Genomic DNA, 25,214 nt, shown 5'->3' with positions numbered 1-25,214 from the left:
CTTTTCCTAAAAGTGTTTCTATTTTTACTTACAATAGATTTTATATAAATTACATAAAAGGCAAAAAAAATATGAGCATTTCTACCTATTAAAACCATAACGGTCATATTGACCGCTCTAAATCTCGCGCGATTCTATTGTTCTTTCCCGCGGTTTATTGTCTCTGTCAGCGTCACCAGTACTATTAGCATATGGTCATTTGATTATAAATACAAATTCTTGGACTACAAATTATTATTGCCTTTTAAAAAATAAATGTATAAAGAGTTTATAGGGAGCGTTTAGAAAATGTCTAATACAAATAATAGAATGAAGAGAAATATGACTTTTGCCATGGCCTTGGAAATGCTTCACAATCTGGACAGTGATGACTCTGATGCAGGGGCGCTGTCTGAGGTGGAAAGTGACAGCGACCTTTCTGGGTGCAAGACAGACAGTTCATCCTCATCAGAGAGTGAGTCAGAGTCCGTAAAAAGGAAAAAGAGGCGGTTACCTTCCTCGGAGATTAGGGAACCAGATGTTCCGTTCACAGCTGACATTCCAGGTAAACTTGGATGCCCATATTTACTAGTTCTGCTGTTCATATTATTATTATTTTATTATCTTATAATATTATAAAATTATTATTATTATTATTATTATTATTATTATTAGAATATTACTCTCATTCTTACGTAATTGTTATTGTTATTATTATTAGACTATTATTATTATTGTGATATTATTATTATTATTATTATTATTATTATATTTTTGTTATTATTATTCTTATTAGTGTTATATTGTTGTCCTAGGCCTTCCCGAACCAGTACCTGCACTTGAGCCAGCTGGAGTGCTCAGCCCGTCCTTAGAGTCATCTCGGCCGGAGGTGGCTGTGGAAAAGGGAAAGGATGGGACGGTGTGGACCATCCTTCAGTCAACTGAACGTCCAGGGAGAAGGCAGAGCCAAAATGTTCTGACTGAAGCTGCCGGTCCCACCGCGCACGCGAAGCGCAACATCGAAGATGCGCTCACTGCCTTTCTGTGTTTGTTTGACGATGGCATGTTGAAACACATCAGGGACTGCACTGTGGCTGAGGCACATCAGCACCGTGGTGACAGCTCATGGGACCTGACAGTGGCTGAACTGAAAGCCTTCATAGCTCTGTTATATATCCGTGGAGCACAGGGTGCGAAGAACATGGATTTGGGGAGCCTTTGGTCGGAGAAATGGGGCTTCCCGTTTTTCAAAGAAACCATAGCCAGAAATCGCTTCAGGGAGATAATGAGATTCCTGCGGTTCGATAAAAAAGAAACCCGACGTGTGCGTCTGCAGGATGACAGGTTTGCCCTGGTATCGGCCACTTGGAACAAGTTTATTCAGAACAGCATAGCCTGTTACAAGCCTGGTGCCGACATAACCATAGATGAGCAGCTGTTCCCCACCAAGGCCCGGTGCAGATTTCTTCAGTACATGGGGAATAAGCCTGATAAATTTGGCATAAAATTTTGGCTGGCTGCTGATGTCCGTTCGAAATACATGCTGAACGGGGCTCCATTTCTGGGTAAAGAAGAGGCACGGAGCAGAGGTCAGCTCGTGGGAGAGAGTGTGGTGCTGAAACTGGCGGAGCCATTCTTGGGTAAGGGAAGAAATATTACAACGGATAATTTCTTCACTTCACTAAAACTGGCCACCAACTTACAGGCCAAGAAGACCAGCCTGGTTGGCACTATGGGAAAAAGTAAGCGCGAGTTGCCCCCCTCCGCAAAAGAGCAAGCGGAGTTGTATAACACAAAAGTGCTAAAATGTGCGGATGCGACGCTCACGATATACCAGGGAAAGCCGAGGAAGAATGTGTGCATTTTGAGCTCCGTGCACACAAACGTGGGCATCACCGATGGGCCGAAAGCAAAGCCGGAGTCTGTGACCTATTACAACAACACCAAGTATGGGGTGGATGTCCTAGATCAGATGGCACGGGCATACTCTGTGAAAGGCGGTACGCGTAGATGGCCAGTGGCTGTATTTTACAACATCCTCGACCTTGCTGGAATCAATGCCCACATCCTCTTCAAGGAGTGCACCAGCAGCAAAATTGCCCGGAGGAAGTTCCTGCTGCGACTGGCAGAGGAGCTGAGAGCGGAGTTCATGGAGGGAAAAAGGGCAGCATCGCAGTTGACACAAGGTCCCAACCAAAAAAATCAACCCCCGCAACTGACACCAAAACGGAGACAGTGCCAGGTGCGGAGAATCTGCAAACAAAATAAAACGCACGACACCTGCTGCAAATGCCACAAACCCGTGTGTGGAAATTGTGCGAGAAGAACAGAAGTAACTTGTGTTGACTGTGAATCTTAAATAGCCGAGCACGATATAGATTTATTTAATATAGAATTTGTAGCGTAATTGTTTTATGGTTCCAAACTTCGTTCGTGACTCTTTTTAACTTTAGAGCTGCTTGTTTCCAGCTTATGTTCAGTGTTATAATGTATCATAAATGTTGTAACATTTTTTTTCATAATCAAATAGATCACTTTAAATGTTATTTTGTTGTTCTGAGTTATGTAAAATAAATACAGAGAAATACTGAATATGCAATAATTACATTTTACTATGAAATGATGCGAATATTTCTAAATTTATAATTATCATTTTTAACTAAATAAAAAATGTAAATGTTGGTGTTATTTGTTTTTTTAAAAGATATCCTAACACAGTTAATACATTAATCTCTCATTTGGGCAATTTATTTAGAGATTATAGCGTTTATAATATAGCGGTCAAAATGACCGCTCACGGCTGTTCTAGTAGTTTTGGAATTCTGGCGCTTCTAGTGTTAAGGGATTCAGTCTGTGATATTACAGGACAGCAGTGAATAACAGTCGAGAATAGTACGTGAATACTAAAAGGTATTTCAAAGGCATGAGATAGAAGTAAAACCATTGCAGAAACTGAAAAAAAGGTACCAAACAATTTCCAAGTGTTTGGAAACCCCACTGAGCCCTGTTGATGCAACTGTCAGGAAATGTAAGTTACATGAAACAAAACAAACGCTGCATAGAAAAGGTCAACCTTCAAAACTTTTCGCGATCAAAGAAAGAAACATGCGAGAGACACAGTCACAGTTGATCACTTTGAAGGAGCTTCTGAGTTCAGTATCAGAGTTCAGACTGAAGTTGCTCCAGTAAACCACATGAATCTGTCTACATCACTAGGCTTTATATATAAACCACACCGATCCATGTGACAATAAATGACATGGTGTTTGTCAAAAAGCTTGATAACGGCCTAGTTGCAAGATGCGAAAGATTTGGTAATTAATGTGCATTTTAAAGCTTTTATACTTTTTCTGGCACACATCTGTGTAAAGCATCATGTAAGGTCAATGGTGGAAGCATCTGTCTGCAGAGCTGCTTTTCATCATCAGGGACTGTGTTTTATTAAAACAGTCTTATAAAAACTTGGGTGTAAATCTGTCACCTGGATTGATGCTCATTCACTGATAATTGTAGAAGTTGAGTTGTTGTACTCGAATGCTCACTACACATAAGTTATATATTTGATATGTTAACTGTTTTTGTGAATATATGTTTAAATGTATTTTATTCAAGTGATCAAAGCTGAATTTTCAGCAGCCGTTAGTCTTCAGTGTCACGTGATCCTTCAGAAATCTGAAATCAAATTAGAAATCACGCTAATATGCTGATTTGCTGCTCAAGAAACATTTTTCATTATTATCAATGTTGAAATCTGTTGTGCTGCTTCATATTTTTGTGGAAACCGTAATTTTTCAGGAATTTTTGATGAAAAGAAGAGAACAGCATTTTTTATTTGCTTGTTTTTGTTATCAATATAAAAGTATTTTCTGTCACTTTTGAACAATTTAATGCCTCGTTGCAGAATATAAGTAATTATTTATTTAATAAGAAAAAAAATCTATCTGAACCTAATCATTTGAATAATCATGTACATAGAATTTAGTTCTCATGTTAAATAATTAATAGCATGATTCACAACAGGTGCACATGTATATCTGTTTTCACCCTTGCTCTAACCTGGATGAATTATGACATTCCAGTGAAGAAGAATATCCCTGCAGTTAGTAACTTAAAATAATTACTTTTGACTTTTAAGTGCTAATCTTGAGTGCTCTGATACTAAAATGAGAACAATATTTTGATGTAGTATTTGTTAAGTAAGTCTAAAGAATCTGAATACTTTTGCATGGTGTAACTTTGATGTTTTTCTGAATTTAAACTTGTTCTGTGTTCTGAATGTTACACATGTAGTGATGCATACTGTACATACTGACACACACACACACACACACACACACACACACACACACACACACACAGACACACACAGAGAGAGAGAGAGAGAGAGAGAGAGAGAGAAAGAGAGAGAGAGAGAGCTGTAGGGCACAGTGAGAAAGTTGGTGGATTTTTTGAGGGAGTTACTTTCACTAGATTCACCCTGTGGGCAGATGAATTGTGCTGCATAGCTCCTCAAAGACGTTTGCTTGTGTGTTTGTGTCATTGTGTTAGTGTGTGTGGGGAGCTGACTAAGGCCTCTGTGCCTGAACTTTGTGAACGTCAATAATTCTTTGATTTAACTATCAATAGCAGCGGGACTTGTTCAGTATAAATAGACATGGACAGCTCTATTATATATAAAAAAGACAGCTTAAAAGAACTCCTCATTCATCTAATCATATAGAATTATCAAGATATTACAACCTTTTTAATTTTGTCGTCTTTTATGTAATGTTATTCAATGATGATGTCTCGTTTATGGCAGACTAAGGTGCTAGCTTTCACTTTTAACAGCAAAATTTCACGGGGTAAGTTTATTTTGAAAGTCAGTTTTTATACAGTCCCATGCTGTTTCAAAGTTACTGAATTACTGCACGAAATAGAAATGTTGATATTCAGTGGTCCAATAATAAAAAAAAAGAAGCTTTTTTCAAACAATTATGAAAAATAAATCAATTCGCAAAACGTAAAAGAAAAGAGAGTTAACGTTAAACCATTTTTGTCCTACAAATATCGTATTAAATACAATTTATGAATTCATATCATTTAAAATGCATTTTGGATATGCATGCATATCATTTTATGCAATTTTAGCCTGGAGAATGGAATAGACAGAAACCTTATTATCAAAAAAACATGTCTGATTGAACTTTTGACTCAAAATCGTGCCCCGTGATCTATATCTACTCTGTAAAAAATATTACATAAAATTTATAGTTTAAAAAAAAACACCACTTCAAGCTCTAAAAATGCACTGTAAAATATACAGTTCCAAAATACTTGAACTTCCAAACTCTGCTTTTATTATATAACAACCCTAATAATACAGGTGGTACATAAAAAATATTATGATAATAAACTGTGATGATTCTAAATATGTTATTGTAAGTGCATACAACTTAAAATTAGCTCAAATGAGCTAAGCTCATATATGGATGGTGCACAGGGTCATACAATAAGACAAAATAGTAACACATGACACTAAAATAATGCAACAAACATAAACAGAAAATGTAACACAAAAATCCCTAATGTAAAGTACTGATAACCAAAAGAAGAAACCAAACTATTTAAATAAAACATAATCATATCTTATATAATTTTGTAGGAATGTCCTTTTATAGTTTTATTAATTCAGTCAAAAAACATATATTTTAAGATATTTTACAGTTAACCAATTAACAATTTTGCACTGTAGCATTTGTTTTATATATATTAATGTATTGCTTCACACAGCATTTCAACATTAGCATGCAGCTGGGGATTACAAATGTAGTCTTGTTCAGATTTGACTGTTTTAGAGCACTGATAAAACAGAATGAGGACACCACAGATAGATAGCCTTGGCCTAAATATTTTTGTTACATACTATTTTCTAAATAACCTACGAACTGTATTTTGTTTTTCATAAGGTGTAAGTTTAGGGAATCTGGGTTTTAAAAAATAGCAGTAATATCATTTCATGGGGCATATTAAACATTGACTGCTATAAACAGAAGACTGGAGTGTAACACATTTTTCTTCTAGCAATACGTGACAGCTTTGAAGCGAGCCTGTCTCTGCGTTCAGAGTAAGTACTGTATATCTGTCATGTTCTCAACCTTGTGTCTGAAGACTGCAGCATTGACTAATACTAAAAGCACAAAACTAGAGCTCCACCACAGGTCATTAAGTCACACAATACAGTAAACAGTAGGTTTAGAGGCCTGTGATCATGAGGCTGCACTGCTGAGCCTCCGTCACTATGTAAGTGGCATTTAAAAGGCTGTTAGTGTTAGAGGAGTTGCAAGGGGCATGTGACTCATCGTTAACATGCTGCTAATGAACAAAGTGCTCAATGGCCAGATAATAGCTCTCTGATTGTGAGAGAGGAGTGAGCTGAGCAACACTGCTTTAACAGCAGGGAGAGGACGAGATAAAACTGAGACTCAGACTCTCTCTCTAATGAAATACAGAAACTGTATTTGGGACAGAGTTGTTTGGGACACTGTGAATACTTTTTTTTTTTTGTACTGTGAATACTAATTTCATATATAGATTTTTTTCATATTTATTTATCATGCATTCACCGCAGCAGCATGTATAAAAGTGAGTTTTGAACAATTTTTGATCAAATAAATCTTGTAAATACAAAGGCAGCTAGACGCAAACAGTATCATATATAATGGAATTAAACAAAATATAGTTTATAATAAAATAAATAAAATGTATATTGACACATTGACTGCTGAGTGGCATCAAATGGCTTGTAAGATCAAAGACATTTTTTTTTATAACTCTGACTGGATTCATCTGAAAGAAGAAAGTCATATACACGTAGGATGACTTCAAGGTGAGTAATTTATGGGTGAACTAACCCTTTAGGTAATGGCTTTGGCCCTGCTGTACCCTACTCCCCTGTAATTTTAACAAAAACATAAATGAAACAACCGAACATCACAGCTGTTCAAATGCTTTCTGAATAGCAGCATAACACCATAATCAAAGAGCTTTATGATTATAAAGAGCTGATTCATGAGGGTTTTCTTGCTAGTAAAACAAAAGCTGCTGTGTGGCTTGGATAAGCATAACATAACCAAAGCTCTGCACACTAGGATGAATTATTGAGTGATAGCCTCTTCCCTTTACTTCCAGTCGACTGGACTGAGATGCGTGTGAGTGAATGTGGCCACAAGTTTGCATGAGCTTTCTCTTCCTTATGTGCTCTTGCTGGCCATAAACAGATATTCACATAAACAAACTGCTTTATGTTTCCCGTCTAACACAAATAGGAATGAATGACATCTGTATGTGACTCTGCATCTGTTTTTGTGCTTGTGTGTTTTGGACTGTAAACCCTTTACGCCAAACACACAAGAGGCTGCAGCAGATGAACCATCCAAAACTCACACCTGGGGTCCTTTTATACTTTGTGTGTGCCAATGGCTAATATTCTTCCCCCTGTAATTTTCCAGAAATTACTTCAGTCATGAGCACACTGCTTTTAGAAAGAGTGTTTGCATTGATTTATCTGTAAATCATCCTTGATAAAGCCTACTGAGAGATCCATTAGACACTTAAAAGCTCTCCATCCCTCCAATGTGCCTTTATGTGCTTGTGGAAGGCAACAAACATTCCTCAGCTCTTCCTGATGGAAAAAAGAAAGAAAAAGAAGTAGCAGCATAAACACAAAAGACATTGGGAGTACAAGGAGCACCCGGTGAACAGGTGATATTAAAAAGTCTTCATTTGCACTATTTGAGGACGGCCCTACACCAGCTCAAATTCATAGATCAGTCCAGGATTTTGTGCTCTGCCAGTTGAAATAAGGTGATGTCCTTGAAAGACCGGCAGTGACAAGATAAAAACCAAGCCAGTCGGTCAAGCTTAGAAAATGATTCTGCGTGCCTGATCAAAACAGGGAGGAGAGAGGATTTTATTATGTTGTTTGGAGAGAAAGCGAGACAGAGCAAATGAAATGCCTCACTGCTAATGTAATTGACAGGCTGTCCTCATAGATCCCTAAAACTCCCTAAAAAAATGACTTCTTATCATGTGCCACTCCTTGAAAATATCACAGATAAAATGGGGATTAAAGAAAGCTCCGTTCTTACTTTGCAAATAAATGCTCCACTTTTTAAATCTCTCTCTCCATTTGATGGAGACATATTTATTATTCAAAAAACCCATGTTCACACAGACATTTTTTGCTATAATCTATATGGGAACGTTCCATACACTTCTATTGTTTTTATCTTCAGCTAGCTATGAATACAGTAATCTAATCCAAACCTAAATAAAAAAGGAAACTTTCTGCATTATTATATATTAATATATATACCATTTTTACAAATAGGGATGTCAAAAGAGGTTTTGTCATATTCAACTCAAATCTTTCTTAAAAAAATGCTTAAGTTTCATTTCGTTTGTTTTTATATCTTTGTAGGGACTTCAATCCCTTTACCCCCTCAGAAGCCTTATTGCATTTTTACTATACTATAATTTGAATATTATTAAGTATGTTTATTAACCAGTTCTTCTCATGGGGACCATCAAATATATAGCTGAGGTCCCCATAATAAAGCTGAGCTCAGGTTTTACTGTTCTTGTGGGAACCACAATATAGGTTAAACCTGTACACACACACACACACACACACACACAACACACACACATACATTTCCATGTTTTATGGGGAAATTCAATAGACTTTGTTTGGTTTTTATACTGTAGAAACTGTATTTTCTATTGCCTTATCCTAAACCCCTCACACAAAACACTTCATTCAGTATGATTAATAAGCTGTTTTCCTCATTGGGACCAAAAATATGTCTCCACAAGGTCAAAAATGACTGGAATTACTGTCCTTACATTTGGGCTCAATAATGTAGGGAATATCACAATCACATACACACACACACTAAATGAGGACATACTGCAGATTTGAACACGTTCAGCATTTTTAGAATAAAAAGGTACTTTATTTATGAATCATTTGACTTTTAAGGGGATCCCAAGAATTCCCCTAAGCAAAGTTTGTCAGATTTAGCTCATGTCTGAGAACAATATTGTCTCTGAAGCATAGCTAACTAACATAGAGTTCCTTGGACAGACACATATTACAAATAGGTCAGTCCACTATGAACCAACCTGACAGCAGCAGAATCTATGTTTGAGTTATGACTGTACTGTGGAAGCACTATGATTGGTTCTCTAGTGTTTAATGTCATACTATGAGGACTAGCCTTGAGTTTGGCATTAATTAGAATCCCAGGTTTTTTCACTATGAGATTGCACAATATAATCATACATTTCAAAATATAGCAGAGACACAATAGGTCTGTAATCATACAGTATATAGAAAACCTTCCTATACAGACTCTTATACACTGTCTAGGTGTTTTGCTTGTGTCCTGTTCTGCTATGTCTCTTCACGGTCATGTGTCGTGTTGAGCTTTTAGTGGTCGCTGTCCTTGGTGTTGAACAAAGGCCTTTAACAAAGTGACTCAAGTGTTTGCTCCACTACGAAGCAAATAAGTCAGTCTCTCCTGAAATCATCATCTTCAGAGACACCAGAACCACAGTTTAAAACCTCCGGTTCAATATCAGGGTAAAAACAAGTTCAGGATAAACCCTAGAACTCAGCTAACTGAATGTCAAATGCTATTAGTGCTGAACGCTGCATACAACAAGCTTAATCAAAGAATTTGGCTCAGGTGTGAAAGCTGTTAAAACGATTAAATTTCAAAAGTAAAAAAAAAAACTGTGAATTGCTTAATGGTAAGTGCCCTTGTGGAAAACGGTAATCGAACATTTCATGTAATTTTACATTAAAATACTGTTGAAACATTTTTGGAAGTAAAAAAAATAGAACAAGTCATCCTATAATTCACATTAAAAAAAAATTACCTTTTGTACAATGATTACTGACTGTTCGATAAATCTCTTTGTTCCTCTTTGGATAAAAACATCATGCTAAATGCATAAAGGTAATGTAAATGTCAATTTAAGTGTGTTTATAAATATGACAATGTTTTGTATTTGTGTGTTTGACACTAGACCTATTATAAGTATTTTTCTCAAGCTACTTGTGATGAACTTTGATTCTTCATGTAGCTTTCTCTTTAACACTTGTGAAATGATATACAGTCTTTGTCAGATTATGTAAAGCCTTTTTTATTATTATTATAGCTCTAAACTGTAAATTTACAGGTTGTCCTGTAAGTATGTTTCCATTTTTGCTGTGTTTTGGGAGAATTATTCTTGTAACCATAGCTGAAAGTTTTGTTGTTGTTGTTTTTACAGTGTGTGCTTTGCATTTACATTTGGCAGATGCTTTTATCCAAAGCAACTTAAACTGAAGACAAAGTATACATTGCTAGCACTGTGTCCTACTGTTTTTAGTTACAAGAACACTCTCAAAAAAGATCATAAACTACAGTAACCTCAGTTCCTGCTGCCTCAGCCCAGTTACACCAGCAGGTTATTTGTTAGAATACACAATAAAAGATCATAAACAATACGCTCTGGAGAAGGAGGCTTTTCTATTGGATTACAGGCTGCTGTTGCCGTAACAAAAGCGTCAGATTCCATTTATAGTGACAAGGAGGCTATCGCCTGGACCAAGGCACACCACAACAAAGAGCAAAGAAAAAACTATAAATAACAAGAGTAACAATAATATGACAACAGCACAATGTTGACCGACTAATCCAGGGAGGACAGAAACGTGGTATTTTGAGGTAAGCCTGACCTCAGAATTTAAGCACTGCAAAATAAGAGAACAATATCAAAACTACTATCCCCTAAGAGAGAGGAAGATAAATGTGTGCTATTTATGTCAAGATAAAGCCAAACATATCCAGTGTGGTAAAGAACCAGAGGAAAAACTGACAAGAGGGAAAAGAATACAAATGCAAAACCATGCAAATGCATAAACAAATGATAATTTTGGATATTCTGGCACATCCACAGTAATCAGTATAATAAATCAGATGAACGAATGGAATGGGAGAGGGTAGGATAGAAAGAGGTTTTGAGGAGCAGTCTTATGCAAAGTTGAACTTGACTCGAGAAAATGAACTTGATGTTCATCTAGAGTAAACATGCACAAACAGAATACTCTGATCGTTCATGTTATCTTCTCATGAAGAGACATGAATAAATACATTTATTATGATCACTGAATAAACACAGATTATTTTCTGTGTCCAAAATGTCACTGACTGCGATATGAGAGACAACAACAGTAATCATTATTTGTTTTTACCTGTGTGATTGTGTGAAAAAAAAGTGTATTGCATTCTGTTTTGCATTAGCAAGTGCCAGAAAAAGCATTTCACTTACACCCCAAGTGTTATAGGTATTATCCTTTTAAATGTGTATTCATATATTCTGTGATTTTCCATACACATAAACCAAGGCAGAGGTGGTGCATTTACCTCTTTATAGTCCTCTAATGCTCAAACAAATGCATTTTCATGCATTATGCTGTGATTTTATAAAACCTATGATAAAGTGTCTGTTGCCTGAAGCTAATATATCAATAAAGAGCCGTTGTGAGCAAAATTGCAGATTAAAGGACAAGGCTTCTTTTGTTTATGCTAATTTCAGGCAAATGTTGGTAATCAGTCGGAATGTAAACAGAATAATTTTTATTTGGAATTAATGCATTACATGAGGCTTTGGAGCTACAGCCAAATATTGCCACATATCAAAAATGCTATTGCAGTCTGTATGCTTAAGATGCTATTGATTCAACACATTCTGCTGATATAAAGAACACAACAGACATTCCTGAAACCAATGCAGACACAGCACAGTCTTACTATAGTGTTTCTATTATATTACATTTGGGTTTTTTCCCTTTTAAAGGATGACAGTGAAGAAAATTTGAGTGCCCTCAATTAACCATTTACCATTTTTGAAAAATCATTATCATTTGGTAATTTGAAAATGGAATTAAAAATTAATTGCTGCAAGATTAATGTGCATTAAAAATAATATACCGGGGAAATTATTAATTTATTATTCGATTTATCTAATGATGTTTTTAAATGTTTTCAACTTTAAGAGCTCTTCAACTGCTCTAAAGTCATATTGAAGAGTTTTAATTTTGTAGTATATATAAAGTACATAATTCATTTTTGCAGACTGACTTGCTAAATCACTGTACTTTGTTGCATTTAAATTGCAAAAACTTTAATTTCCACACACTATAAACAGTGCTCCAGGATTATGACTGCTAGAATTAAGTCAGATCGTTCTGAAATTATTATAAAAAGGTGCTACTTCAAAAGACCTGATACTCATAAAACCAGAGGCACTTTCAACCTCTGCTTTAGCAGCCAAGCCAAAATAAGCATGTGTTTTTCACAGACATAAGCCATGTTTCCCAGACATGCACCACATACATACACTCATTGCTTGCTGAGTTTGACACAGAGGCAAAGACAGAGATCATAGTGTGTACAACAAAAAATAACTTTTATTTGAAAGACATCTGTTAAAAAAAAATATACAAAAGTGTCAGAAGCTGACAAGTGGAAGTGGAAAAAAATGTAAATGGTGATATTAAAGAGGGGATTATGTATCTGGTAGAGCGAGAGAGAGAGAGAGAGAGAGAGAGAGAGAGCATGAGTGTGAGAGAGGGAGGGAAAGCAGTCATTTTAATAGTCTGCACATCACTCAAAACAGTTAAGGATTAAGACATACAACTGCTTCAAATGAAAAAAATCTTCAACATGCAGTATCATAGGAATAAGACAAAATAATTCATTAATCTCATACTAAATACAAATTATTTGGCATAAATGGGACTCGTTTAGTCATTTTTATTCTGGACCGCAGCCATAACACAACTCTAGATAGCCACTAAGTTATTTATAGACCACCCATATTCTTGACTAATTTCGTCCCATAATCACACGGCTTAGTGTTTATCCTTGAAGATTTTGGTGAACTAATCTACACAACACATTTTTTGTGCTTAAACTGGATTTCCTCAACTCTATTGCCACCTTCACTGTCTTTTGCAGATTTTCCTGAGTGACTGCTGAGTTGAGAGAAGATGGCCATGTTGTTTGGTATATAATGCATGTCACATATCATGTGTGTGCAATCAGATATTGTAAGTGGTGTTTCATTTCGAGTAGTGGACACAGAACACCAATTAGTCTGATTGGTCTTCTTATGGACATTTTAGTGCTTCAGGAAGGATGGTGATTAGAAAGTTCAATCGGAGTCACTGATTGTTAAAAAGGCAAAAAGCAATTTCCAACTGATTAGTGGCAGAGAGCAAAACAGACCACCTGATTATTATTATTATTTTTGCTGTGCAAGGACACCAGTATATAGTTTTGTTGAATTGATAGAACACTCGTGATACTTATTAAATATGTAGCATGTCAGTAACTCAGATAATGATTGGTTAGAACAGGCAAGCTGGCACAGTAAGTTACGAGAAGAAGCCAATCAGAGGTTGAAGGAAGAGTCCCAAAGTTCCCAGCACACACACCAACACAAAGACCCAAAGGAAGATCCGGTCAATCACCATCGCAACATACTTCCAATCATCCTCCACCTAAGAGAGAAGGGGCACACAATAAACAGAGAAAAAGAGGAGAGACGGAAGGTTAACAGATGAAAGAATAGAGAGGTTAGAGGTAACAAGGAAAGAAAATGAGAGAAAGAAGGAAAAATTGAACATGTCAGAGCAAGGTAAATTGAGGAGAAAATGGCAACGAAAGGATGAGAATGAGTGAAAAGAAGGCCTGTCCAGAATGCTTTACTCACACTACACAGGGATAAGCTCAGTTAGATTGTGCTACTATAAAACATTTGCTCTCCACATCTTTAGGCACTGGGTGCATTACAATGCTAATGTGATTCAGTAGTGAGGCTCTGAGCCAAGATGAAAGATGAAGTGGTGAGACTTTCCATATCAAAGTGTCTCCACCGAGGGATCTAAAGCACTTATTGCCAGTGAAGCTCTCAGTAAACATTTCCACTGAGAGTCGCCGAGTCGTTTCCATAAACTTATGTTAGATTTCTGTGATGTATAATCTGTCCTTATGAGGGCATTACAACCAAAGCATGATGTTGGAATTTGAGTCATACACTAAGTGGACACCTTCTTTCAATGGGCAATGTGTTTTTTTTTTTTTTATTGTGAAGACATTTCGACTTGTGAGCACACCAGCGGATCGATCAGTGACAGACAGATTCATTTTCCCAGAGGGAAACAAGGTACAACACATCGACTATTAGAAATCAGACCAGAAATGCATCCCTGAAAAGCCACTAACACACAGTGATACCAGGGACTTCTACCGAGGGGATCCCCTTTGCCAGAACACGACGAGACTATTTGTAGAAATACAAATGCATGCTTTAGCACCGGTAGCTCAGGTAGAATGGGGCTGTGATATGTTGAACATTATTAACCCCGCTTCCGGGACAGGAGTTATGTATTCATATTTATATATAGTTGCAACACATTGACAACAAGACCAATTCTCATGCTCCAATGAATCTAGCAAATATAGAACAGGAATTAATGCGACAGCTCAGAAGCAGGCATCCCACGAGTTGAATGACTTGCACTCCCTCAGGCTGTTACATGCCAAGAGCCTCCACAATTCAGTGAGAGAGACGTTTCTTAGACTGCACGGCACAATGAGCGGGACTAGCAAAACCGACAAAGAGTTGATCCAACAATCGAAAAGGTCTAAGACTTATAGCTAAATGGTTAGTGTCATGCACTTCAAAGCTCTCGAGGGAAACCCACGGATTTCCTTATGACATGAAGAAAGTTCTGCTAGACTTTCACAAGTATGAATAATAAAGACTTTTCAACTTTACCATAATGAACTGCAGAAACAACAATGTGCCCACAACACTGACCTCAAAGCCCACAACTCTGGTCAGGGATGCATAACGTCCGCTTTTGGTTGGCTGAGCATATCTGTGCGCAAATAGGAAACACCAAGGCAGTTCTACTAGAATGTTGATGATGTTAGCATAGCATGTTTTTGACGGTACAGAAAGAAATGCATAAATGGATAGCCTAGGGCCACTGATGTACGGATGCATCTTTTTCTAGAGAAGCACACTGAACTGTTATGGACAAAAACATAGGACACCTGACATTTCCGTATAATACGAAGAGACGTATACTGGAATAAGAGATCTGTGTTCAATCTTGATGATGACACAGGGTCCTTCCCCGGAAAGGAGGTAAAGCCACTAATGTGACTACTCTCTCATGTGACAGAAAAAGCTCTATTGCATAAGGATTCAAGTTCCATGTCAAGAAATAAATAGAATAGAATTTTGGCAGTGTCTTTATCCAGAGAGCACAGTTCCTTATAATCAATGTGTTGTACCAAGTATATTGACTGATTGGGAAACACTTACCTCTTTGGCTTTGTTGCGGCTCCTCATGTTCTCAGCAATGTACTTCACACTCTCAATAGCCTGTTTGATCTCCGGTGACACCACAGAGAAAGTCACAACTGTGTTAATAGCCTGTGGGGTCAACTGACGACTCACTTTCCCACAATCCCCCTCGATTGCCTCTTTTATTGGGTGACATGGGCATCCCCCTTTCTTTCCTTCTAATGCTGCTTTCCCCTCTCCAAATTCCAAAGAGTTCATTGCTCCCTGTTGAGATGCACTGCTTTTCATCTTCTTTCCCTCTCCTCCTCGTCCTCCTCCAGTCCCGGACGAGCCCGCGATTTCCACTCCTCCTTTTCCAGAAGACTCCGATAGATCGATAGGCCGGCGCATGAGCATGACACGGGGTAAAGCCCGGAGGAAGACTGTACGGACCCAGCTAGGCATAGTGTGGGTCATAGGGGTGCGATAGTGCACATTCAATACAAAGACAGTGATGACAATGGAGAGGGTAACGAAAATCATGGTGAAGAGAAGGTACTCGCCTATCAGAGGGATCACGAGTGAGGTGGATGGGATGGTTTCCGTAATGACAAGAAGGAACACAGTAAGAGAAAGGAGTACAGAGATGCACAATGTCACTTTCTCACCACAGTCTGAGGGAAGGTAGAAGACGAGTATTGTCAGAAAGGAGATGAGGAGGCAGGGGATAATAAGGTTGATAGTGTAGAAGAGGGGCAGTCGCCGAATGTAAAAACTGTAGGTAATGTCTGGGTAGATCTCTTCACAGCAGTTGTACTTGATGTCGTGCTTATAACCGGGTGCATCGATGATCTCCCACTCGCCACTTTCCCAGAAGTCTTTAAGGTTTACCTTTGAGCCAATAAGAACCAGGTCAATCTTGGCTTTGTCATAGGTCCAGGAACCAAACTTCATAGAGCAATTCTGATAGTCGAAGGGGAAGTAAGTGATGTCCATAGGGCAAGATGATTTGAAGATTGCAGGAGGGACCCAAGTGATGGTTCCATCATATTTCAAAAGAGCTTTGGTTTTGTCCTCCACCAAGAAGTCCCCAACGGCACTGTGCCAGAAAAAGAACATTTTATTATCATGACTGCTTATTTATCATAAATTTGTTCTTAGCTCCAACCATGTTCATTTGGCTTCAAATAAAAAGGACCTTCAAATGTTTCAAAAATTACTACAAACCTAAATTCATAGAAGACTCGACTCACTTGTTGTAAAGTACAATGTCAGGCCTCCAGATTTTATTTGATGGGACTCTGATGAACTCAATTCCATCAAACTCTGCTGGTAACCACTTCAGCTTATAGTCATTCCATATCTATGACGAATTCACAAAATGTACATTTTTTATTTTATTTTTAAGCCATGATCTAAAGATTAATAGACATACTCTGAGCTTTGGTGCCCATACAATTGACACAATATTAATATGGCATTTACACTTGTGTACATACATCATCTGTGTCATTGCCTCTAGAAGTCTCTGAGTGTGTTTTTGTATGTGCATCTCTCCATCGACAAAGAAATGTAATAAACCACATACTTGAGCAGGTATGTTGTCAATTGAAGTTTGCTATCAAATGTGTAGGAGTGTATTTGCAGAGCTGTATGTTTTTGCCCATATATGTCTCATTTTGTGGTTTGTTGACATGTCAGTGCAGAGATATGTTATTAGGCCTGCTGATCTCTCTGTGTCCAGTGATATGGAGCGTCCCGCTATCAGGCATTGCACAGACTTATTGTACAATACTGCAGGGCTTAACAAAAGCACATACACAGTCTCAAAAAATCCTGCAATATACATTCAAATCTAGACCCCACCCACCAATCCTTTCAAAACACAATCCAGATAGGGCAACACACTCCGTACCAATTTTACACAATGCAGCGTACATATATCACTCTTAACTATCAACACAAAATGCTGATTTAAACAGTAAATTCAGCAGTAATACTGGGGCATCTTGTACTCATTATTGTAAAACTGAAATATGTCATATATGTATAACAAGAAATTCTCATAGAAACCCTGTCACTATTAAAGTTAATAAAAAGTAAAGAGTTTTCCATTATTTTCATAACTTTTCTTTTCCATGGTGTCCTGTTTCCACCTACTCATCTGCTCCATGTATATATCTACTGTATAGTTCTTCCCCTGCATTACTCAACCCCATCCTTTGCATGTTTATGCTACACACATTGTCTTGTTACGTTCTTACCAACAGCAGTACAACAAGACATAAAGAAGTTGAGCTGTTAATGTGTTAACACATTCACAAACCCTACATACTGCAAACAGACATCACTTACATGTCTCAGCCAGAGATTTGTTTCCATGATCTGATTGACTTCATCCTTGAGAGAGGAAGACACAGGCAGAAGCAAAGACAGAAACAATCAGAAAGAAATAAAATCAATACAGTTCTTGTCTAATGGCAAAAGGAGATCTGATAAAAAAGGGGGTTTGAACTACTTTCATCTACTAGCTTCAAATGTGTACTGTATGGCATTCATTACAGTATTAACAGCTCCTGCATATCCACAAGAAAACATCTGAACAAATTATTTTTAAAAAAAAATTAATTGCTTTTCGGGCAAATTTTCTTTAATCCTGTGAGAGAGTGAGTATAATCTATAATCCAGGATTGTATCCTCTAGAGTGGTGGGTTATGGCTTGTTAATCTCTCAGGTGTCTATCTACGGGAAGCAAGACTAAATGTGTGCTGATAATCTTGGCTGCTTTCCCCGGGCGAAGTGGAAATTTAATCCAGGAGTTTTAAGAGGAGTGCTGATTTGTATGACGCCGGCGAAAGCACAGAGTCTGCTCTACTTCCTGTAACAGTGGGGCGCAGAGGCTTTTAACTCAATTGCTCTCTCTGACCACAGTAAATGAAACAAAAAGCCCTCACAACAACTGAAAACAGCCCAGAATTCCACTTACAGAAAGCCACCTGCGGAGCAAATCCTCCTTTTTTCCATTTTGGAAAAAAGACCTCACACACTATTCCTACATTTATTTTTTAAAAGGGGTCAAATGTTCTTGTATTTGTTTGATTATAAACTTTTACACCTTAATTAATGTGACTAGAATCCTTTCATTTTTATCTGAGATGTCTAAGTTTTGCTTGATATTTTCAACAAGCATAATGCTAAAAAGTATGTTTCACTAAAGATGCACAAAAAAATAAAAGTATGGCCATTACTGATAAGTTTATGTCATGTCAGATGAATAGTCAACATTGCATTCCTATATATATTTAAATAAATGTTAAAATAATATTAAATATCAAGAAAAAAATCTGTTGTTTTAAATGCCACAAGTGAATTTAGGCATCACAACATTATAATGCAGTTCGAAAATATCTATTCATATTCAGATTTGCTAAAGATTGCAATATATCACGATACCCTACTGATACTGACTGCAATTCAGGCCTGCAAGCATTTTTACAGGCTTACATCTCATCTCAAATGCAATTTATGGACTAAAAAGCAGGTCAAGGTTTTGATACAGTGGACACTGGTTTTCTTACCACTTTAACAAGCTGTGAGATGGAGACCTCAAATTCCACAGTGACGGGGTCAGACACATTTTCCACTGGCCGAATGAACTGATTATACCTCCTGAATAAACGACGAAACAGCCTGTCTTCTCCTTTAGATGAGAGACATTCTGCACAAATAGAGATAAACACACATGAGAACAGAAGTCTGCTTTAGTATGCAGTGCACTGGGTGTAACCCAGGGATTGACTTCATGTATAATACAGTGGATGGTGAACTGGCACTACAGAGAACGAGACACATGCAATATAACATCAGCATTGGCAATGTGCTACACATTGGCAACAGTAGCTGTCTGATATCCATTGCATTATCCATTGCTGTGCCAGCTATATTTGTATGATAACACAATGTCACATTGTAACAATGTACATTTTTTATGTTTCTTCTGTAATTCTGTTGTGCTGATTATTATTGTACTATTTATTTTCAAGCAGCATTAATATTTTGGTAAATATTTAGGTCATGTAAATTTTAGACTTTCTATCATTAATTGTAAAAAATTGATTTAGTACAGATAATTTTTTTACTCATTGTGTAAGCTTTTTTATATTTATATAGATTGCTTTTGCAAGGATGGGAACATTCCAGACGTTTCTGTAGCATGTAGCATTTCATTTTTAATGCTAATGAGTAATAACAAATAAGCTTGTATAAGTGTCAACATATATTTTAAGATTTCATGAGCACTGTTAATGACTCCCAAAATGTAATGTGATTTTTTTGAGACATCATGTAAACTTCATACATATACATATACATATACATACAGTATATATATATATATATATATATATTAGGGGTGTAACGATACGCGTATTCGTATTGAACCGTTCGGTACGACGCTTTCGGTTCGGTACGCGGTACGCATTATGTGTACCGAACGGTTCGTTGGAGTAATTAATTATATTTGAAAAAAAAAAAAAAAAAAAGAGAGAGAGAGAAATATAATGATATGCGTTCAACAAGGTAGCCAAATAACCCAAACAACGTAACAGGCAATGCCCCTGACACTCCCGAAGAAGAAAAAAAACACCAGCTTATATGTTTATGTTTGGCTACTCAGCAGGCGCTCGCTCACTCAGTACGCGCTGAAATCGTTGCAAAATAGCCAATGCGTTTAACAGACTAGAAATGAGAAGATCCTCCAATAACCAACAGGTCTGGTGTTTGGGTGCACTTTGGATTCCCTTTAAGCTATAATGGTGATGGCAAGAGAGTGGTGGATAAAAAAACAACGGTATGTCGCATCTGCAACATGACAGGGTACACCAGCGGGAATACAAAAAAATAAAAAATACACCAGCGGGAATATCTGGGATGTATGTGTCAGTATCTGGGAAAAGACGAAAAAAAAGGAGAAACATGCACGCAGCAAACTATCCCTGCAGCATTTAGACACAGGTATTATAGCTTACAGGGAATCCAACCCAAACACCAGACCTGTTGGTTATTTTAGGATCTTATATTTCTGGTCTGTTAAATGCATTCGACATTTTGCAACGAGCCTTCAGCGCGTACTGAGTGAGCGAGCGCCTTAGGGGCCGTTCACATGTCGCGCCTAAAAACGCATGGAAAACGCTAAGGGCGTCTTTCTCCTCCTTTCCAAAGCGCTCGGGCAGAAGCGCTCATGAGGCGTCTGTCTTTGCTAAGCAACAATGACGTGCTCTCTCCATGAGACGCGGAAATTTCAGCGAAGGATAAATGGATTTGCAGCTCTAAAAATCGCTTGCAGTATCTCTGCTACTAAATTTATTTCAAAATTGCAATCCATATACAACTATGATCAGCTGATCCTTCATCTTGGCTGAGTTTTCAACGTTGTTACGGGAAAGGATGAAGCTGATTGGTTAGTTCTTGTCACATGACCCGCGGTGCGCTTGCGGCATTCTGAAAAGTTGAGATGTTTTTACATTTTGCTGTATCTAAAACGTACCGAACCGAACCGAACCGAACCGTGACATCAGTGTATCGAACCGAACCGAACCGTGAATTTTGTGAACCGTTACACCCCTAATATATATATATATATATATATATGGAACACTATACTTATCCTGTGTTTGACCCCCTTTCGCCTCCAGAACTGCCTTAATTCTCTGTGGCATTGATTCAACAAGGTGCTGAAAGCATTCTTTAGAAATGTTGGCCCATATTGATAGGATAGCATCTTGCAGTTGATGGAGATTTGTGGGATGCAGATCCAGGGCACGAAGCTCCCGTTTCACCACATCCCAAAGATTGGGTTGAGATCTGGTGACTGTGGGGCCATTTTAGTTCAGTGAACTCATTGTCATGTTCAAGAAACCAATTTGAAGTGATTCGAGCTTTGTGACATGGTGCATTATTCTGTTGGAAGTAGCCATCAGAGGATGGGTACATGGTGGTCATAAAGGGATGGACATGATCAGAAACAATGCTCAGGTTGGCCGTAGCATTTAAACAATGACCAATTGGCACTAAGGGGCCTAAAGTGTGCCAAGAAAACATCCTCCACACCATTACACCACCACCAGCAGCCTGCACAGTGGTAACAAGGCATGATGGATCCATGTTCTCATACTGTTATGCCAAATTCTGACTCTACCATCTGAATGTCTCAACAGAAATCATCAGAGACTCATCAGACCAGGCAACATTTTTCCAGTCTTCAACTGTCCAATTTTGGTGATATCATGCAAATTGTAAGCCTCTTTTTTTCTATTTGTAGCGTAGATGAGTGGTACCCGATGGGGTCTTCTGCTGTTGAAGCCCATCCCCCTCAAGGTTGTGTGTGTTTTGGCTTCACAAATGCTTTGCTGCATACCTCGGTTGTAACGAGTGGTTATTTCAGTCAAAGTTGCTCTTCTATCAGCTTGAATCAGTCGGCCCATTCTCCTCTCACCTCTAGCATCAACAAGGCATTTTCGCCCACAGGACTGCCGCATGCTGGATGTTTTTCCCTTTTCACACCATTCTTTGTAAACCCTAGAAATGGTTGTGCATGAAAATCCCAGTAACTGAGGCAGATTGTGAAATACTCAGACCGGACCGACTGGCACCAACAACCATGCCGAGCTCACAATTGCTTAAAAATCACCTTTCTTTCCCATTCTGACGTTCAGTTTGGAGTTCAGGAGATTGTCTTGACTAGGACCACACCCCTAAATGCATTGAAGCAACTGCCATGTGATGGGTTGATTAGATAATTGCATTAATGAGAAATTGAACAGGTGTTCATATAAGAACATATGAATTAATGGTGCAATAATACATTAAGAAAAAAATCTATTGTTTTTGTGTTTAGCTGTGCCCTGTATTTCTTATTTTACATTTTAAATGTGTGGTTTTGTAAATTTTGTATGTGTTGCTTTTAACACATTCCTAAGGGTCAGAGCCAATTTCCTACCAGACAGTCTAAGTGCACCAAACATAGCTCTCAAGGTTAGAGGTCATCATCAACTATCACCAAAGAGACCAGGTGTAGTCAAGTGGAAAATATGGAGCTAGACAAGTCTGAAGGAACAATACAGAACACTGGAAAAGTCAAGAGCAGGTTGGGGTAAATTTAAATGAAATTAGTTTTTCTTCAAATGGGATATAAAATTTCACTCCACATGACTACTAGTTAGTTTGTAACTTTGAAATTAACTTGTCTGCACCAGTTTCTAATAGGATACTGGTTGAAAGTGTATATGATCTTTGACTTTACTGAAGCAAAAAGTACAAACAGAAGCAACATCATTTGCTCACTGATGTACTGTATGCTCTACACAGTGAATGGGTGCCGTCAAAATAAAAACATCTGATAAAAACATCACAGTAATCCACACCACTCCAGTGCATCCGTAAATGTGTAGTGAAGAGAAAATGTGGGTTTGTAAGAAAAAAAAGAAAAAAAATCCAGCATTAAGGCATTTTAACTTTCTCCATTGCACAAATACATTACCTGTTGTCCTTACGCATCAAATTACACCAACTTATTTGTTTAAAACTGATTTCGCTCGTAAACTGTGCTTGATCTGTGCATATTTTTCTCCTGATTCAAAAGTGATTCATTTGAATGAAGAATGCAGTATTATGAATAATATACAAACTTTGATATTATACAATATTACTTTATACAAAAACTCAGCTTTATGGACTGGAGTAGATTATTGTGATGTTTTTATCAGTGGTTTAACCTTTATTCTGACGGCACCCATTCACTGCAGAGAATCCACTGGTGAGCAAGTACAATGCTACATTTCTCCAAATCTGATGAAGAAACAAAGTCATCTACATCTTGGGTGGCCTGAGGGTAAATACATGTTTTGGTGAACAATTACTTTAAGATTTATTTAAGAATTTTTAGTTTTATGCTATCCTGTAGCTGTCATGTAAAAAACACACAGACAAACAGTAGAAACAGTATACTAAATAGTATTATATGTGGTTTAAAGAAATAATATAATGATAATCAAATGGCATTATGCTCAGTATCAGCTTCGGTCATATAACTGCAACATAAATGGACTTCAGTTTTTGTAAACAGTTATTTGCAGTTATGACCTTTCTAACTTCTAGCAAAAATGGAATAGGACTGAATGCAGTGAGTCTTATAAAAAAGTCGGTTGCCAGAAACTTTAAACACCCAGACACACTCAAACACTGAGAGTTCAGTGCTGCTGTCTCATGCATGCAATGCTCTTCTTTTACTTTTCTCTTCTAATTGCTTCAACTAGTTAACTCTCCAATGGCCCCTCTGTTAATGGGGCTAGCCAAGGGTTGCAAGCCCCTGCTTCCATTAATTAAACAGACTTAACCCTCAATCAAATTCAAAAGATAGAACATGGAGAGTTGAAGTTAAGAGTTAGCTTTCTGAACTCCATCAAGCTTAAGATAAATTAAAGTAGAACAGTTTCCACATGGACCACAAAGTCTCTCAAAGTTGAACTCTTAAACAGACCCCTGTGGTAAACTTAAAAGGATAGTCCACACATAAATGAAATGAGTCTTGATTTACTCATTACTTCTACTTTCTTCAGAAGAACACAAAAGAGAAGGTATTTTGAAAAATGCTGGTAATCTAATGTATTGCTATTGACTTCCACTATATGGTCAATATAAATATTTTTCTAATATACACAAAAAAAGTCTTATAGGTTTGGGGTGTCCAGTGTGCTTGGTGAATTTGGAAGACTATGAATAGTTACTTAAATTGTTGAATTAACAATAGGATGAATATTGTATGTCCAAGATACTATTTACAAAATCTGGCAATTAGATCAAATGTATTCCATTTCAAGACCCAATTCACAATAAAGCATAAGAATGGAGCAGAGATGACATATATTACCATAATTGCAAGAGAGCTGTCCGTGGCCACAATGAGGATGGAGGCTGTTCAAAAATAGCAGCGGTACTTACTTTAAATTACAGTTCCTAACAGTTAAGCCCAACAAATTTGACTTGGTCCATTGGATTCTGCACTGAAGGCCATTAAAAATGCAATTACAAAAAAAAAAAAAAAAAAACACACGAGTCACTGTGGAATTTATTCCCTCTTTACCGAAATTAGTTTCTTAGGAAAAAAAAAAAGAGTTCCTGAGATTGTTCACATGTTTCACTTTCTTCATCCTCTAATAGAGATTTGATACATTGAGGCTATATATATATATATATGAAATACAGGCAGAGTATTGTTTTGATAGCATCTCTATCTTAAAATTCAGTAGCAAAATGGTTTAGTAAAATATGTTGCACACACACTGGTGTTTATTACCATGTTTTGTTATATTGGTGCAATATAAATAAAAAATAAAAAATTGTTTCCAGTGTGGGAAACATACATTAGTTTATAACTGGATTTTTCTTGCATTAAACATTTTAATCTATTTAGCAGCAACGACTTATGGTTGATTTATAAATGTCAATATATATTGATTATCATAAAAATGCTAAAAAAAAAAAACAATATTCATATGGTTTTAACTATATTTCCTGACCTTATAGCATCCAAAGTACATTAATATTTCAATAAACGGGTTTGCTGGAGATGAGAGAAACACACAAGTAGCAGCAACGGTGATGAAGACGGTTCAATCAGTTGAAAAGACTAAAGAATCCTGTTTGATAATATAAAGCTATGTGCAAGTCACTTGTGAACTGCTGCTGAGCACATATGCCCTCATGCAGAAGTAATGAGAGAAAGAGAGAGAGAGAGAGAGAGAGAGAGAGAGAGAGAGCGTGAAACACTCTTCTCTGTTCTTTCT

At 37.3% G+C, this 25,214-nt stretch overlaps 1 protein-coding gene across 1 annotated transcript; it reads right to left on the bottom strand.

The window, feature by feature from the left end:
* Positions 1 to 13,380: 13,380 nt before the first annotated feature.
* On the bottom strand, positions 13,381 to 19,114 carry LOC113107041 (neuronal acetylcholine receptor subunit alpha-3-like). The gene is made up of 5 exons (XM_026269179.1): positions 18,951 to 19,114; positions 17,728 to 17,772; positions 16,626 to 16,735; positions 15,412 to 16,471; positions 13,381 to 13,576 (listed from the first exon to the last, which is right to left on the bottom strand). Exons 2-5 carry the CDS (start codon positions 17,752 to 17,754, stop codon positions 13,451 to 13,453), a joined length of 1,323 nt encoding a protein of 440 aa, XP_026124964.1. The 5' UTR covers positions 17,755 to 17,772; positions 18,951 to 19,114; the 3' UTR covers positions 13,381 to 13,450.
* Positions 19,115 to 25,214: the final 6,100 nt, after the last annotated feature.

Source organism: Carassius auratus, chromosome 1 (assembly GCF_003368295.1).
Source record: "Carassius auratus strain Wakin chromosome 1, ASM336829v1, whole genome shotgun sequence".
Classification (NCBI taxonomy): domain Eukaryota; kingdom Metazoa; phylum Chordata; class Actinopteri; order Cypriniformes; family Cyprinidae; genus Carassius; species Carassius auratus.
This window is presented reverse-complemented; position numbering and strand designations above follow the sequence as displayed.